The 17,010-nt window shown below is 38.0% G+C and overlaps 1 protein-coding gene across 3 annotated transcripts in view; it reads left to right on the top strand.

The window, feature by feature from the left end:
* Positions 1-17,010, top strand: part of LOC117715223 (solute carrier organic anion transporter family member 1A4-like) — a 45,920-nt gene that overhangs the window by 1,828 nt on the left and 27,082 nt on the right. The window contains exons 3-6 of one of the 3 annotated variants that reach the window (XM_076940763.1): positions 645-714; positions 3,077-3,185; positions 7,933-8,074; positions 10,212-10,344. In XM_076940763.1, the coding sequence (XP_076796878.1) occupies positions 3,126-3,185; positions 7,933-8,074; positions 10,212-10,344 (335 nt within the window). In that variant the 5' untranslated portion in view covers positions 645-714; positions 3,077-3,125. Of the gene's footprint in view, positions 1-644; positions 715-1,011; positions 3,186-7,932; positions 8,075-10,211; positions 10,345-17,010 lie in introns of those variants that run through there. The other 2 variants (XM_076940764.1, XM_034511923.2) reach the window with 2 other exon arrangements.

Genomic DNA, 17,010 nt, shown 5'->3' with positions numbered 1-17,010 from the left:
CCCAGGGAGCTGCAGTGGGCACGTGGGCACGTGGTATTGGAGGATCCTTTCTAGTACCACCGCCCATTCCTGGCCTGGGGGGAGGGGCCCACCCTACCCTTGCCAGTCAATACCTATTTTTTGTTTACCTCTTGGAAACTAGACTGACAAGGGAGACAGATGACAGGTGGGGGGGAGGGGCGAGTTGTGGGGGTGCCAGTGGAGGCAGGGGCGTGTCTTGTTAGCCAGAGGATGGGGTGACTCTGTCTCAGGCTTGAAGTTGGTGGAGGCACACTCATTTGGATCACATTGCTGAGCTGTGGAAAAAACTTTAAAGTGGTAAGCTGACTTTAGGGAAATCCATCGATAGTGGGGTGGACATCAACTGGGAATGCCTGGAATTCTAGACTACTTGCAGAGTCAGCAGTAGAGAAAATTGCAGAGCTAGGTGGGAGATTAATTGGTATTTTCTCTGCTTTAGGATTAGAAAAAGGGGTCAAGGGGTTTTGTGGAATTTTCTCCTTTTATTAATAATAATAATAACAACAATAAATAATAATAATAATAATAATAATAATTATTATTATTATTAATTTGGTTGTGAGCCTAGCCTTTAATGGCTGAGCCATCTCTCCAGACCTATTTTATTTATTTATTTTTGGCAGAGTTGTGAAAAGTACAGTTTTGCTGTCCAGGGGGAGGAATGTGCAACAGAAGCTCCGACTTAGCAATAAGGTATGTCTACCTTTGTAATGGAGTCCTGCAGAGTGCAGATTGGTTAGGTGACTGGAGGAGAAGCAGATGGGACACAGGGTCCATGCAGCTTTTTGGTGACTTTAATTATGAGTGATTTAAGAGGACCCATATTTTTCTAATCTGAGGGATCTTTTGTTTTGTTGTTTTTGTTTGATTGTTTTTGGTTTTGGTGTTTAGTTTTATGTGATGACAAAGGAAAGGAGACATCTGTTTCAAAGTATTGTCAATAGGCAAAACTGGTTTTCCTTCTGGGGTAGATGGGTGGTTTTTTTTTTTTTTTATTTGATATTTTCTTTATTTACATATCAAATGTTATCCTCTTTCCCCATCCTCAACACCTCCCATTGAAACCACCTCCCCTCAAATGCCCTCAAATTCCCCTAAGCTGAGACATTGAGCCTTCATAGGACCAAGGGCCTCTCCTCCCACTAATCCCCAACAAGACCATCCTCTGCTACATATGTGGCTGGAGCCATGGGTCCCTCCATGTGTACCCCTTGGTTGGTGGTATAGTCCCTGGGTGCTCTTGGGAATCTGGTTGGTTGATATTATTGTTCTTCCTATGGGATTGCAAGCTTCTTCTGCTCTTTCAGTCCTTTCTCTAACTCCTCCATTGGGGACCCCATTGGAGTCTTGCAAGGGGTGTGCTCTGTGAGGCAAGGATACCATGGCTGTAAGGGGTGTGCTCTGTGAGGCAAGGATACCAGGGATATCATCCCAGGATTGTTACTTGCTGATATGCTTTCCATGTCTCCACTGCTGTATCACTCAAATATCTGACATGGCCTAGTTTGTTTCCTGGGTCTGTACCCACTCTGTTGGTCAGCTTTCCTAAAGAATCAATATGAAGATATACTTTTATGTAATAGTCCTGTTTAGACAAATTGATGATTTCATAATTCCTGATAATGATCTTATAGAACTGCTGAACTGAGTCAAGTAATTGTAGGACTTCTGTATCATGAGCTAATTGTACTAGGAAAAGAAAATATGGTAAGAACAAATTTACAGTCAAGAAAAAATTTTCTTCTAAGTAAGAAATGAGGCTACTAATCTTGGTAACTACTGGTCATAAACTGGGAATGATCAATTTCTTATGTGACAATGACAGAAAATAAATGGTTGAGTAGATTATCTATGTAAGACTTCAAAATAATAAGACACAGGCTGATGACCTGTTTCTTGGGAAATCCTTGCTATCCTGTGACACAAAACTCTTGCTCTAAACTTACTATAAACTTGTGAAGCTAGAAAATACATGGAGAACATTTAATCAGATATGATGACTCTTAATGAAAGACATGTAAACAATTCTTCTGTAATTTCTTTAACCATTTTGACCTGTGACATGAGCTCTTACTATGGACTTATAGAATGTAAAGTTATTTAGAAAAAATGTAACCAATTACACTGCTCTATTGATTATACCTGTGTTTATGCCAGAATTAAAAAGACAGAGTTAATTGCCAAAAGCTTTTGGCGCTTGAAGATTCTAAATCCCACCTAAGTGCATGGATGTCAAGGCGGATGCACTCAGCCTTATTCTTGCTCAGGGACTGGCTCCCCAAATCACATGGCTTTCTATCGCCATGCAAGTGTTGTGGAGGCCTGAAGGTAATATTGAATGTCTTCCTCTCAAATTATCCTGTAAGTTTGCCAACTTGGCATACTGCTATGATTCTGCTCTCTGTATCCTCCCAGTGCTGGAGTTACAGGCAGATACAGAGAAGTCCAGTTTTTTTTTTACTTGGTTGCTTAAAATTTAAATGAATGTTCTCAATGTTAGAATCAAATTTTATCCACTAGACCATCCTGTGCCTGACAGTTCTATAGCAACTTCATACAGTCATTTGAAAAGAGGGAACCTCAACTGAAAATGTGCCCCAATAAGAGTGGCCAACTATCTAGTGAACAGTACATCTTCTTGATTGATGATTGATTTTGGAGAGTGCATGTAACTGTGGGTGGGGTAATCCGTGGGCAGGAGATTCTGAGTTGTGAAAGAAAGCAAACTGAGCATGTCATGAGGATCAAAAAGAGAAGCAGGGTTTCTCCATGGCCTCTGCATTGGCTCTTGCTTCCAGGTTCCTGCCTTGAGGTCGTGCTCTGATTTCCTCAGTGATAAACTGAAATATAGAACTCTAAAAAATCAAATAAACTGTCTTCTCTTTAATTTGCTTTTGGTCATGTTATTTCATCAGAAGATTAGAAACTCCAAATAAAACATCCTAACCCTAAGAGAGTTTGGGTAATTGTGCTTTGTTATTTTTTTTTCTGGTTTTGTTTATAATGACTTATTATAGTTCAATAAAAATTAATAACTGTCTGTTTTCTTGGAAAGAGAGTAGTAAGACATTTACAGCATTGACATCTGCAAACAGAAGAATAACATGGGAGAAACTGAGAAAAGAGTTCTAACCCACGGGGTCAGATGTTTTTCCAAGATCAAGGTATGGACTGTTTTTATGTATATATTCATGGAAGTCTTTTTAAACAAGCATTGAAAGTGCTTATATTACTCAGCTTGCATGAAGTTTGTTAACATGAAAGTCACTTTACCCAATATGTTGTTAATTTCTTGCCTTCAAAAAGTTGGTTTTATAATTACATATGTTTAATCTTGATTATCCATCAAAAAATTATAAAAATTATTCAGAGTTTTGTTCTCCACCTATGGGTCACAACCTTTGGAGTTGTCAGATGATTCTATCAAAAAGGTCATCTAAGACTATCACAAATCACAGACATTTACATGACAATTCATAACAGTGACAAAATCAATTATGAAGTAGTAACAAAAATAATTTTACGGCTAGGGTCAATACAACCTGAGAAACTATATTAAAGGCTCAGAAGCATTAGAGAGAGTGAGAACCAGCCACTGATTTTGATAATCTTATTTAAAAATTTAACTAATTTATTTATTTACATCCCTAAAGCAGTTTCCCTTTCCAGTCCCTTCCTCAGCCTTTCTACATTCCTCTCCTCTTCCTTTCTGAGATGGTGCTCCCCATCTCATATCCCCCAACCCTGGAACATAAAGCCTCTCCCACTGAGACAAGATAAGGAAGCCAGGAATACTTAGCTTATTATCTGCTACATATGTGCTGGCAGCCTTGTTCCAACACCTGTCTTGTTTTGGTTGGCTGCTCAGACTCTGAAATCTCCCAGGGGTCCAAGTTTTTTGACTTTGTTTGTCTTACTGTGGGATTCCCAACCCCCTTCATGACCTTCAATCAAACTCCCAACTCTTCCATAAGTGTCCCCTACCTTAATCTAATCTTTGACTGTGGTTATCTCTATCTATTTCATTCTGCTGCTGGGTAGAGCCTCCCAGAAGAGAGTTATGCTAGGTTCCTGTCTGTGAGCATAACAGAATTATCATTAATAATGTCAAGAATTGGTGCTTGCCCATGGTATGGTTTTCGAGTTGGGATGGTTATTGGTTGTCCTATCTTTCAGTCCCTGAGTGAGGTAACCCAGACCAAAAAATACATGGGTAGTATACACTCACTGATAAGTGAATATTAGCCATAAAGTACAGAATATACATCATATATCCCACAGACCCAAAAAAGTTAAACAAGAAGAAAAGCCCAAGCAAGGAAATTTGGATCACAGTTATAATGGGAAGCAAAATAGTCATAGGTGACAGAGAGAGGGAGGAAACTGGGTAGGAGAGGAAGAGGAAGGTGAATAGGAGGCAGGATCAGATATGGGGAGAGACGGGAAAGAGTCCCAGAGGGTCAGGAGAAAAATGGAAATCTGTAGCTACAGGGCATGGGAAGTGGAGGAGAGAATCTCTAGGAGGTGTCAGAGACCTGGAATAGAGAAGGCTTTCAGGAGTCAATTCAGGTGACCTTAGGTGAGGTCTCTGACACTGGGGACATGGAACCTGAAGGTACTTTATCCTGTAGCCCCAGTGAAGGGATAAGCACACCAGCACAGAAACAAAATTTTCCACCCAAAATTTATCCTGTCTAAAGAAATATAAAGATGGAGTAGAGAGTCTTACAGGAGGGTGGGGTTTACTATGTTTTAGGTGTTTAGGTGTATAGGTGTATATTATATTCTGGTAGAATTTAGCCTGTGCTTAGTTTTCAGGTGTTCTTGACAGAAGGTTAGGAATCACAGCTAAGAATGGGTTCCCTGATAGTAGCACTCTGTTGATTAATATGTAAAGATGGCTTTATAATCTAGTCACAAAATAACAACTATTGTTTTTAAGAATATACTCCATTTTGTTAGCTACTTGATAGGTTTTTAGTAGTTTGGAGACAATTATTGTTCTCATAGCTTCAATGGCATCCTTACATTACAAAATGTGATCTTAAAGTTAGGTTTACAACACAAAATGTGAATTTACATTAACCCAGGAAATCTGGGTTTCTGCAGAGTCCCCCAGAGTCTCCAGGGAGTCTATGAAGATGAATCTAGCTGAGATTTCCATCATTGGGGAATATGCAGCCTGAAGTGGCCACCTCCTGTAGCCAGGAAGGACTCCTAGTGGAGGGATAAGGACACCAATGTGCCCACATAACTTTTAACCCCAAATTTGTCCTTCCTGTAAGAAGTACAGGGATTCTGAGGAGATTGTGAGGGAATGGCCAACCAATGACTGTCCCAATTTGAGATTTATCCCAGGGTCAAGAATTAATCCCTGACACTATTAATGATAGTTTGCTATACTTGTAGACAGAAGCCTAACATAACTGTTCTGAAAGGCTCCACCTAGTAGCTGACTAAAATAGATGTAGAGACCCATATTCAAACGTTAGATGGAGCTCTGGGAATCTTGTGGAAGAGATACGGGAAAGATTGAGAGACCAGAAGGGGATAGAGACTCAACAGGACCAACAGAATCAAATAACCTAGACCCTTGTGGGCTCCCAGAAACTGAACTACAATTCAAAAAGCATACATGGGCTTGGTGTATTCCCCCAGTAAGTAAGTTACAAATGTGCACCTTGGTCTTCTTGTGGGTCCTGGACAAATAAAACAGGGACTATCCCTGATTCTGTTCTCTGGCTTTAGATCCTGCCCTCCTAACTGGGTTACCTTATCTAGTCTTACATGGGAGAAGATTTGCCTTGTTCTGGAGTGAATAGATGTGCCAGGGCACATTGGTGGCCATGCATGGGACTTCATTTTCTCAAAGGAGAAGGAGAGGGGGAATCATAGAAGACCCATGTGAGGATAGGATTTGGAGGAGATAGGGCACCAAATTTGGATGTAATGTGAATAAATAGAGTAATTAATGAAAAAACAGACAAGCGAAGCAAAACAAAGCAAACAAAAGAAGAAAGAAAGGCCTTCCAGGACAGGGGAAATCACGGCATTCATGGATTTCAGCTATATACAACTGGTGATTTCAGTAGTACCAATGCTTAGTTCTAATCTAGTGCCTATCCAAATTTCCTGTATTAAGTTATCTATGTCAAAAATACCAAACCAAAACTTATGAACCTTGGAAAAAACCTGCCAGAAATAAAGGTTTGGATAAGAAAAAATAGGAGAAAAATAAAGGAAGGAAATATTAACCCAAACATAGAATGTATGTTTCAAATTACTGATTTGTATGATATTATCAAACAGTATCTATAATCAATACAAACTGTTAAATAAAATAAAGGAAAACAATCTCAAAGGGTTGGTAAGATGCCTTGGTCCGTAAACTACTTGCTTGGGAAGCAGGGGGACCCGAGTTAAGTCCAAAAGATTTACATAAAACTGGGCACAGCAACACAAAACTTTATCATAGAGAGATGGAGTCAGGTAGATAAATGGGGCTTATCAATAAGACAGCATTGAATCTTGGGTGAATTTCTGGCTGGTGAGAGTCACCTTTTGTTGTTGCTGTTGCTGTTGTTGTTGTTATAGTAGTAGTTGTTGTTGTTTTGTTTTTAAGTATAATTCCTGAGGAAACATATGTATATATGCATACATGAACTCATCACACATAAATATGCATACACTTACACATGAAAGAAAAATGGGAAAAAAGAATATTCCCTTCAAAACCAAGAAATCTATAGGAGATTGCTTAAGATCCCAGAGTGCTAAGGTAAAAAGTCAGTAGGATTAGACTTTTAAGTACAGGTGTAATGTAGCAGGAGACATGAATAAATATGGTCACTGGTTTCTTTTACTTTCTACACAGAGTGAAATAATTTTGAGAAACAACACTGGACTCTTTAATTACTTAGCTTTGTTCTCAAAACATAAAAAAGATTTTTTAAAAAAAAATTTGGTAAATTTTATTTTTAAAAAGAGGATCTGAATTACAAAACTTATAAGAAAATTATTAACTCTCAGTCACATCCTCTGAAAGATTGACAGAAGGAAGAGAAAACTTCTCTGCAAATGGCATTTGGAGATAGAAGACAAACATCTACATTTTTGAACTATACTGAACGCTGTGTTCATATTTCCCAATTATTTTTTTCATATGTTTCTGCTCAAGTTTATTCAAATTAATTGGGATTGTGTCAATAAATTCATAAGCAGCGAGTACTAATGTAACAGAGTATAATATGAGTGCATATCTACCCTTTATCCTGCACCCAAGCAACTCCAAAAATGTTCTGCCCTGGATATCTATGCCATATCCACCACTTGGATGAGATAAAATTTTACAGAGAATATTCAACCAGAAAGAAAAAGTAGCCCACTTCAGTATGTTTTTTTTTTGCTTACAGTAGAGAGAATATAGCTTTTTCTGCAAAAGAAAGTAGAGAAAGAGGATAAAGTATTGAAATGGCCAAGGACATCTAGAGATATGTCATTCCTGCTGAGAGAACATAGCTGCCTTGCTGCAGACACAATGGCTTGGTGTAATTCTATTTTCTCTTCCTTTCCTTCCTAAACAGGACAACACTTGTCCTATGGATAACAATATAGTACTGAAGTTTTTTCTTACAAAGAACAACTCCATGTCTTTTTGTATGAATAAGGTACACTGATAAAAGGGCAAAGCCAGACCTATCAACAACACAATTGCTAACCAACTATTCTACCTGTATATCAGAGTGAGGGCAGCGTGGCAGCAGAGAGAATAAACTTTAAAGTTTCTTGCATACCCAATGGCTGTTTACATTGAATACAACTGATAGCCTAAAGTGAAGGCTTTCTGATCAATAGATGACAGATTTATAATAAAAAAACAAAGTTCTCAATTTTCATAAACATTTTTCCTAGGTGTTTCTGTTGGCATTAACAGGCGCATATGTATCCAAATCACTAACAGGAAGTTACATGACTTCCATGCTTCTACAAATAGAGAGGCAGTTTGGTCTCCCCACATCAGTAGTTGGGCTTATTAATGGGAGCTTTAATATAGGTGAGTTATTTTACACTTAGTTACTTTTATATGTTGATTTTTCTTCTTATTTTCTAATTTAGACCATTTAATCTGACTGAGAATCATATTTTCTGAAACTGATGGGTAGCTCAGTTTGATGTGAAGGAGCCGGTTATTTAAGTATTCTCATGATGTCAGCTAATGATTGCCACACACTCTGACAGTCTCTCTCTTATTTTCCTAAGGAGTGGCAGAAGATTTAATATATTGATATGTAATTGTCTCATTTTATAATTCAAAGAGAAGTCAAGAAATTTTCAGGGACATTTTAGAAGGGTGTTGTGGGAGCCTGAGGGAGTTTATGTTCCAAAAAAGATAGCAAATGTTTCTTTCTCCCTACTCTGTCTGTGAGGTTGATAGCTCACCACTTCTAGTCTGTAGGGAAGAGGCAGAACCTTTACTGTGTTTGAGTTCTGCAAGACATAATTCTTAAGAAGAGTGGATGAACTCCGACTCCTGATTTGTTGTCATAAACTGGGATATAGGAGTACAAAGTATGAAAGAGGGAAAGATTCCCCCTATAAACCAAGTGACATGGAATCCATGGTGCATCTTGTCTCTAGTTTAAGCATAGTTTTTGCTTTCTTCTGAAAGACCCCCAAAAGGGGACCCTCACCCAAGTCCGGACCTGCACAAACCCAAGGACATATGAAAAACCATCTTGATGCAATTGCAGAGGAGGTTTAATGACGAGGGCCCTCGGGCTGGAACATATCTCACACAGGAGATAGAGGTTCCGACCCAGAACCCAGGAAACTTGGGATATTTATGGGTAGGGGTTGGGGAGAGCGGGAAAATTTGGCGCGGTTACATATGATTGGTTGCACTTTCGCGTGGCTACACGTGATTGGTTGCACTTTCGCGCAGCTACACATGATTGGTTGTTTTACAAATTTTGAACATAGCACTGGGAAGACCAAGGGAGGGAGGGGTAATCAAGAAAAGTGGAACATTTCAGAGGAATCCAGCCCAAATGATCTAGAGTCATGTGAAAATCACTCTGCACACTCATTCTTCTCAAAAAATGTGGTTTTACCAAGTCACTGTCCCCTATACCATCATTACAAAACATTTCTCACTTCCTCCAGTCACAGTCTCACCTAGATGGCTTGTATTTTTTATGGTCAGGAATGTGTCTTCCTGCCTTGGGCCTCTTCCACCCATAGGTGGGCCTACTGCTTGAAGCTTGAGGAATGTAATTCATCCAGCAAGTGTCCTGGGGTATGAAGGCCTGAAATCTTATTTTCAGTTCCTCATTCTGGAATCTGCACTTTTTTGCCCAAGGTCTAAGGGCAAAAAAATCTACACATATTTCATAAACTGGCCTTTATAATTTTTCACTCTATACTTCCAGGTAATATTGTCTTTAATGTATTCAAGACAAAATAGCAAAGAAAGTACTCACTAAGTTGCCCAGGTTGGTCCTGAACTCACTCTGTAGTCCAGACTGACTTTGATCTTGCAGTCTTCCTCTGCTGGCCTTCTAAAAGTTGTGGACACAGGTTTTGTACTACCATGTCCCAATTGCTGTGTCAATTCTCAAACATTTAAAAAATATGCTCCCCACATTTTTGTTTTTTAAAAAAAATGAAGCTTTCTATTAAACTGCAAAGATGAATTTTGGTTTGACTTCTTGATTCCCACAATGTAGATCTAAATTGTATAATAAGTTGTACTTGGACCATTAGGATTTTGAACAGTATTATCTGGTTCAAGGAAAGGAGTGACAGTGGAGCAGGCATGCAGCTTGCCATATTGAGCAATAAATGTGTTTATAATAGTATGTTTAAAAACATGAACCCATGAAAATCTGCATAGAACAGGCACAGGATAGGGCAGACATGACATGGAAGCCTACATCTGCTTTTGTGTCCTATCACAAGTTGAGGGTAATCCTGAAGAGAGATTTTAATATGTTACAGAGTGGAAGAGATCCTTCCTTTAGGATCACAAATAATTTACATATCAAAACAATAGGGAAAACATCCATAGCTCCTGTCCCTATGTCCTTAAGGTGGGTGGTAAACAGTGAGCCCTAGAGTCCAGATGCTGGAGAGGCTGTTGACTAAGTTTGCTAACACTTTACTGAAGAAAGCATTCTCACTCCCCCTCCCAGGAAACCTTATGTTGATTATACCCGTGAGTTATTTTGGAACAAAACTGCACAGACCTATCATGATTGGTGTCGGTTGTATGTTTATGGGCATCGGGTGTTTTATAATCTCGCTACCTCATTTTCTCATGGGCAGGTGAGTATTCTATTCTTTATGATGTGATTCTTTATGATTTTAAGTTCACTCTTCACCTGCAGAAAATGAGGTTCAGAGTTTCCTCTCTGGGAGGAATCCTGCTCCCTCTTATTACTGAAGTCTAATATGGAAATTAGAGTCTTCAGTGTGACAGTATAATTTGTGAATCTTGTGGCCTCGGGTCCATTTAAGGTCTCATCCGGTCCATTTGTTAAGAGGAGGCTTGAGACACCTCTTTCATGAAGTTGAGACACATGAACAGATTCTCTGAGTCTGTCGATGGTTGTTCTGCCTCCTTCATCAGGACTATTTAGAAAGTTGGTCACCAGATGTCTACAGTGACATAATCATGTGTTACTAAGGCTGATTTTTATTTTCATGTTTATCAAAGTAACTTACACAGAATATTGTAAAAGTGGAATTACATTGACGTGTTCCTTCTTTCCTGCTTTCTGGGGACAATTTTCAGGTTTTTTTCAGGTTTTTTTTTTTTTTTTTTTGCTTGAGTGTCTAGTTAGGTTTTAATACATTAGTGTTAAGTGATTTGAATTTTTTTCTATTTATATTAGCTTGACTAAAAATGCTAACATAGAATCATGCTATTTTTTGCATAGAACTCATTTTTTTTTACCTTACTTTTATTCATTGTTCATTTTTTTCTATTTGATTGACTTTGTTTATAACTCTCAATATCTCACAAGTCACTTGCTAACTTATAGAGGAAACCTCTCTCAGCACACATCAGGGCCTTCACAGTGGTCATGGGGATGCACTTGATGTTTCCAATACCTCTCCTGCTTGTGAAATACCACCTTATAGGTCAGCTTAGTGCCTTCTCCTTGGAATTCTCTGTTATTATTTTCCACATGAGTTTGGTTTTTTTTTCTTGTCCTCAACTATTTCTTCACCCTGCCTCCCCATTTTTCATTCTTTCTTATTTCTTTCCTTTTAAGATCTTTCATTTTATGTGCTTAAGTGGTTGAACTGCATGTTGTGTGTCTCTTTGTGTGCTCATCTATGTGTGTGTGTGTGTGTGTGAGTGTGTGTGTGTGTGTGTGTGTGCGTGTATGTGTGTGTACATCACAAAGAGATCAGAATATATTGTTGGGACTCAGGAATGAAGTTACAGATGGTTGTTCACTACCAAGTGGGTGCTAGAAAAAGAACAAAGGCCCTCTCCAAGAGAAGCAAGTGTCCTTAACCACAGAGACATGTCTCTAGTTCCACTTCGATTGCCTTATTTAAAACATGGTCTTACTGTGTAGCCCAGGCTTAACTGAAATTTACTATGTGGCTCAAATTTGACTCAAACTCTTGGTGATCCCCTTCTTCAAGGTTCCCAGTGTTTCTATTCCAAAGATGAGTTGTAGCAACTACCCTACTTTGCTTCTTTCTCGCTCTTAATTATTCACTGGAGGAGCATCCTACCCTCTGGTTTGCTGTTTCCTCTCCCACTCTTCATTCTGTAGAGAAAAAAAAAATTCCTTATAGACTTTAAAGGTATTGTCTCAAAGTTTGTGGATTTTGGAATCAGAATTTGTATTTTAATTCCTGTGACCACTTTCTCCTTTAGCTTTTAGCTCCACAGTCTTAAACTAATGATTCTTGATATAAATCCTTTGCCAGCTATCAAATGCCTACACTCAGAACATTGTACAAAGTTTCTTATACTCTTTTTTTCCTTCATACTATATTCTTCCTTTCCTCCCCTCCCCTTTTTTTGCAGCCCCTACTTGGGCAATGGCAACCTATGTTCTATTAATATTTTGCCATCTTTATTTTTTTTTATTATTATTTTTGATTTGCTATTTTTATTTAAATTTCAGATGCCATCCCCTTTTCCCATTCCCCCCACCCATTAATCCCCTATCTTGTCCCTCCTCCTCATTTTTGCCTTTCTATTGTGTAAATTACATGCAAGTATTAAGGTCAGCTCTAGGTTGAGGAACTAGCAATACAATAGATGCAAATAGTCCAGGAACAAGAAAGACAATAAACCCAGATAATCAAAGAACATGCAAGACAAATATTATTGCCATCTTTATTTTTTAACTTTATGTCCTCTCATCTCCTTCCTACTTTCTGGGAGACTTAACTTTGTCATCCAGTCTCTTGAATGGGCAAGACACTGGTATTATCATACTTATGAATTTTTATTGTCAAGGATACATTGCTACCTTGACTATTTTTCTGGGGAAACCTCTTTTTATTTTGTCAAGAATTCAGTGTCTTTTCCTGTGTGACTCTCTCCTTATGTCATGATTGTCTCAGGCTCCTGACCTTCTGATTCAGTGGCCATTTGCATATCCACATCCCAGTCTCAAAATTGTATTGTACTTCATTCAGTTGGCTACATTTGCAGTCTCTCATCTACAGTTTTGTTTTAGTAGTAGTTGTTATTTTGCAATTTTTTATTTGTATATTTTGTGGTAGTAGTGGCAGTATATGTGTATAATTTCAGGTGAGGTCATGAAACAACTCTGAGGAGTCTATTCTTTCTGCTTATCTTCTGGTACCTGAGGTAGAATCTAGGTGGTCAGACTTGTACACAATCATCTTGAAGGTATTTGGTATCACACATCCTGTTTTCTGTTTGTTTTTTCTTTGTTTGAAATAGAGTTTTACATAGTTCAAGGTCTCCTCAAAATTGCTCTGTAGTTAAGGAGTTAAGGATATTCATGAACTTTGGTCCCTCTAGCCTCCATCTTCTGAGTCCTGAGAATACAGGTGTTTCTCACTATACCTAAATGTATTCATTGCTTAGGATCAAATCCTAGATTATTGACTGCCAGACCCCAGTGACCAATTAGCTTCATCTCCATATCTATATCACTTATCTTTGAGGAAATGGTCTTCCCCCCCCATTTCATTTGAAACCTTTTACTGCCATGTTAATACCAATTTGGGGAGTAAATGGCCCTTGAATGAACACCTTAAGTGAGCATCAAACCAAATGATGACTGTTTGACTTCTTGGGTATTTTTGAAAGAATCAAAATTTTGTAAATAGAACCTAATTTGATTTTACTTTCTATTTTATTTAATGTTACTGATACTTAATGTTAAAATAAAATGTTAACAATATTCATGTTAAGAAGTATTTGTTTATTATTTTGTTTTCCCACCTTCTGCCAAGCATGATAATTCTTTGACACTGTCCTGTCTTCATGGGATCATGGGAAAAAAAATTAAGTCCCTTGGCCAAAATTCACTAACAACCTCTTTGGGAATTTTTAGACAGTTGTTCAAATTGAAAGTTATTCTGACTTCTGTACTATATCATGTAGCATAGAAATTATGTTAACAAGTATAGCTTACTGCTAATATAGAACTCAGGAACCCATGTTTTTTTTTTTTTTTTTTTAATTTAGCATAGTTTGAGAACTAAATCCAAAATGATCTTCAATGGAGAGAGACTTAGATGGACACATTTTCCTCTGTGTTTGCATTGTCATTTTCTTTCTAGACAATGATCCTCAATATTAATGGCAATAAATTATTAGCACTTTTAGTCTCATGACACTGTGTTGTTAGGTGATGGATTCTGTCACCTCTCATTATGACATGTGTATTTTTCCTCTGTTGAAATTTTGAAAACATGAAAGAATGACTGTTTGAATTCACAGAAAAAATGTAAGAATATGTAGATTGGAATTTTAAAACACAGTTCATGCTATCACCGGTTAGGAACCAGCGAGCAGGCAGTCTTGGTCTATTCCCAAACCAGTAGACAGTCAGAGACTGCATTTTTCCCTTTTGCCACAGTGTGTCCCACCAAAGTTGCCTCTGCCTCTCCATAGCCCCAAAACAGTTGTCTCCTCCCCATAGCTGGCTGCTGCCAAACTCTCCCAAATTTCCATAGCTAGCTGGGGTGCACTTCTCACAGATCCACACTCTGCTGTGATTATCTTTCCTTGGAGCTCAGTTGAGTCTCTGTGAGGAGAACATCACTAGTTTAGAATCAACAGATAACACTATCATTGGGTGCAGAACCTAGCATCTTAGTTTCATCAACTATTCTAAGTTAGAAATCTTCCACTGTCAAGTGGATCCACCACCTGAACTAATAGTCTCTGGTCTACATTGTGTCTGCCTTGCTTCTGAAGTCCTTTTCCTATTCCTCTCTGGACAAAAAAGTCCCACCTCCTCCTCATGCAGTGATTGGTTTCTTGTCCTCTTTATTATCTAATCAATTATGAAAAATTTCCACTACATCTCACCGTTTCTGCCCAATAAAAAAAACTTTTCTCTTATAATTGAGCATAACTATTACCATTTTATAAAGTATAAGATACACCTGACATCCAGGCCATAATTTTTTGTCAATAATAAAGCACTCTGTTATCTATTCTAACTTTAAAAAGCTTATAATTCCATATCTGTTATGTCCTGGTTTAGCTTGAATATTATCTGAAATCATCATCTCAAATCTGTACCATCTTTCTCAATGCTAAACAACTTGGTTATAAAATTATAACTAGTCTTCAACCCCGTCAGAAATCTGAGCATGACTAATATTATCTGAAAATATAGGAATCTTAACACAACTTGCAGAACTGAGACAAATTGTAGAGACAGCTGCCTACCTATAAAGCCCCCTGTATCTCAACAAGTTGGAGCATCAAATGTAGGTATTTGGCCCAGAATTATCTGATAGACCTTGTGGAACAGGAATTATCAAGGACTAGCTTATTCCGTCTTGGCAGAACTGAGCTGTCAACTATCCTGTAACTTGTGTTCTCTCATGAATAGTACGGGTCTGTATTAGAAATGCACAATTTTTGCCTATTGGCTACCTTGCTGCAATGTAAAACATCATCTGTAGGTAGAGATGTTCAGTTTATTCTTTGAATCCAAGAAAAGGGTGTCAAGAGCAGATATGCCTCAACAAATGATAAATAACATCAAATGTCACATTCTGTGGATTTCTGGTGTTTTTGAAAAAAACAACTATATATGCAAGTAATCTGGACTGCTGTCTGTTAACTACCTTTAGCTATTTCTAATAGAAATAATTTTAAAAACACCCTAACAATTAACTCAGAGCCATGAATTTTCTATTTGGCCTTTAACTGATATGTTTAATCATCTCAGATCAGTTTGTAATGGCAGTTATAAAAGGACTGAATCTAGGCTTTGTATTTTTAATTTTTTTTTTATCAAGAGAAGAAATTTATACCAATAAAAATCTTGATTCTGTATCAAAATAAATTCTGTTCCAATGTAAGAAATTATAACTTTAACTTAGTAAATATTATAAAAATTTCTACCAAATGAGATTATGGCTACACAATCATTTCTAGCTATATCCTCCCTGCTAAATTCTGATCATTTCTAAATTCTCCAGAAAGACAACCTTAGAATAGCCATATCCAACCCCCAAGCCTAGGGAACTGGGATGACAACTCTTCGTAACTACTTCCTGCTGAATATGGGTGTTGAGATATCTTGAAGGGGGTCAGGGAAGGTAGGGAAAATGTCAGAGTTGGTTAGGCCTTAAGAAGGCCACGGCAATGATTGTTATAATCTCTGATGTCTGTATCCTGACTGGATCTGACTGAAAGTCCATGAGACCAGGAGTTCAAGCAGACCAGTTCAGCATGTCTAATGATCAAACTCATCAAAGCAGTACATTGTGCAATATACAAATCTCAAAACAAAATTTAAGGATCATCAAGATATCTGTATGGATTGTATTAGTCTGTGAAGGGTTTACAGACAAGTTATGATGAAATTCTGTTCGAATCATAAGTCTTCATTCCTGCTGTGTGAGGAATGGCACAAAGAATCTTTATCTTTTTGTTTGATTCTCTTGAATGTAGTTCTTCAGGGAGTCTGCTTCTAAAAATCTGATCTGTATAACTCTGGAAGATGTACAGACACTTGTCACCTCTTATAAACACACACACACACACACACACACACACACACACACACACACACAAATGTCTTTCTCCCAAATCAGCATACCCTTCAACTGGCAACCAGGAACACTTGTGGCTTGACTTCTCTCCCAGAGGAACAATAAGACAACCACAAAATTCAAAATCACACCCATTTTGATAAATAAAACAATACAAAACAGATGAAGTAAACTAAAAAATACTGTGTGAGCCAATTCTTAAGCCTTTTCTAATTTGTAATGCCAAGATATTAATCCAAAATTCACATCCAGCCTGTGTACAAAGAATATGAATATCCTGCAGACTAAATTATACTATCTGTCTGTTATGCTCTCTGTCTGGAGCTACAGACTTATTAATACATTTTTATTTGCAGGCAGTTATCACTGCTCTCTGCTTGGAGCTGGTGAGTATATTTTTCCCTGTACTAGTTCTGAACCATAGGCGAAATTCCCCATGTGACTAGGGCAAAAGCTGTATTTTAATCTATTCTAAAAGCAAATAGACCAAACCTTAAAATTAAATCACACTTCTATTAATTTCTGCCTAAGGAAGCAGGCAGCTTTTACTCTCTGGCTCTCTGACACAGAGCAGCCATCCTGTCTTTTTCCACATCAGGGGACCTCAGAGCCTGTGAACAGTCTGTTTTCTTTGTTTTAAGGTTACCCTAGAACCTTTCCACCCCCTACCCCTGCAATTGAGGCATCATGTAACTCATTTTTTCTCCCCTTGCCAAGAGCAAATCTCTAACTCACAGACTAAGA

Source organism: Arvicanthis niloticus, chromosome 9, assembly GCF_011762505.2.
Source record: "Arvicanthis niloticus isolate mArvNil1 chromosome 9, mArvNil1.pat.X, whole genome shotgun sequence".
In the NCBI taxonomy this organism is placed as follows: Eukaryota; Metazoa; Chordata; class Mammalia; order Rodentia; family Muridae; genus Arvicanthis; species Arvicanthis niloticus.
Note: the sequence above shows the minus strand (reverse complement) of the source record. Positions and strands in the feature narration are given on the sequence as shown.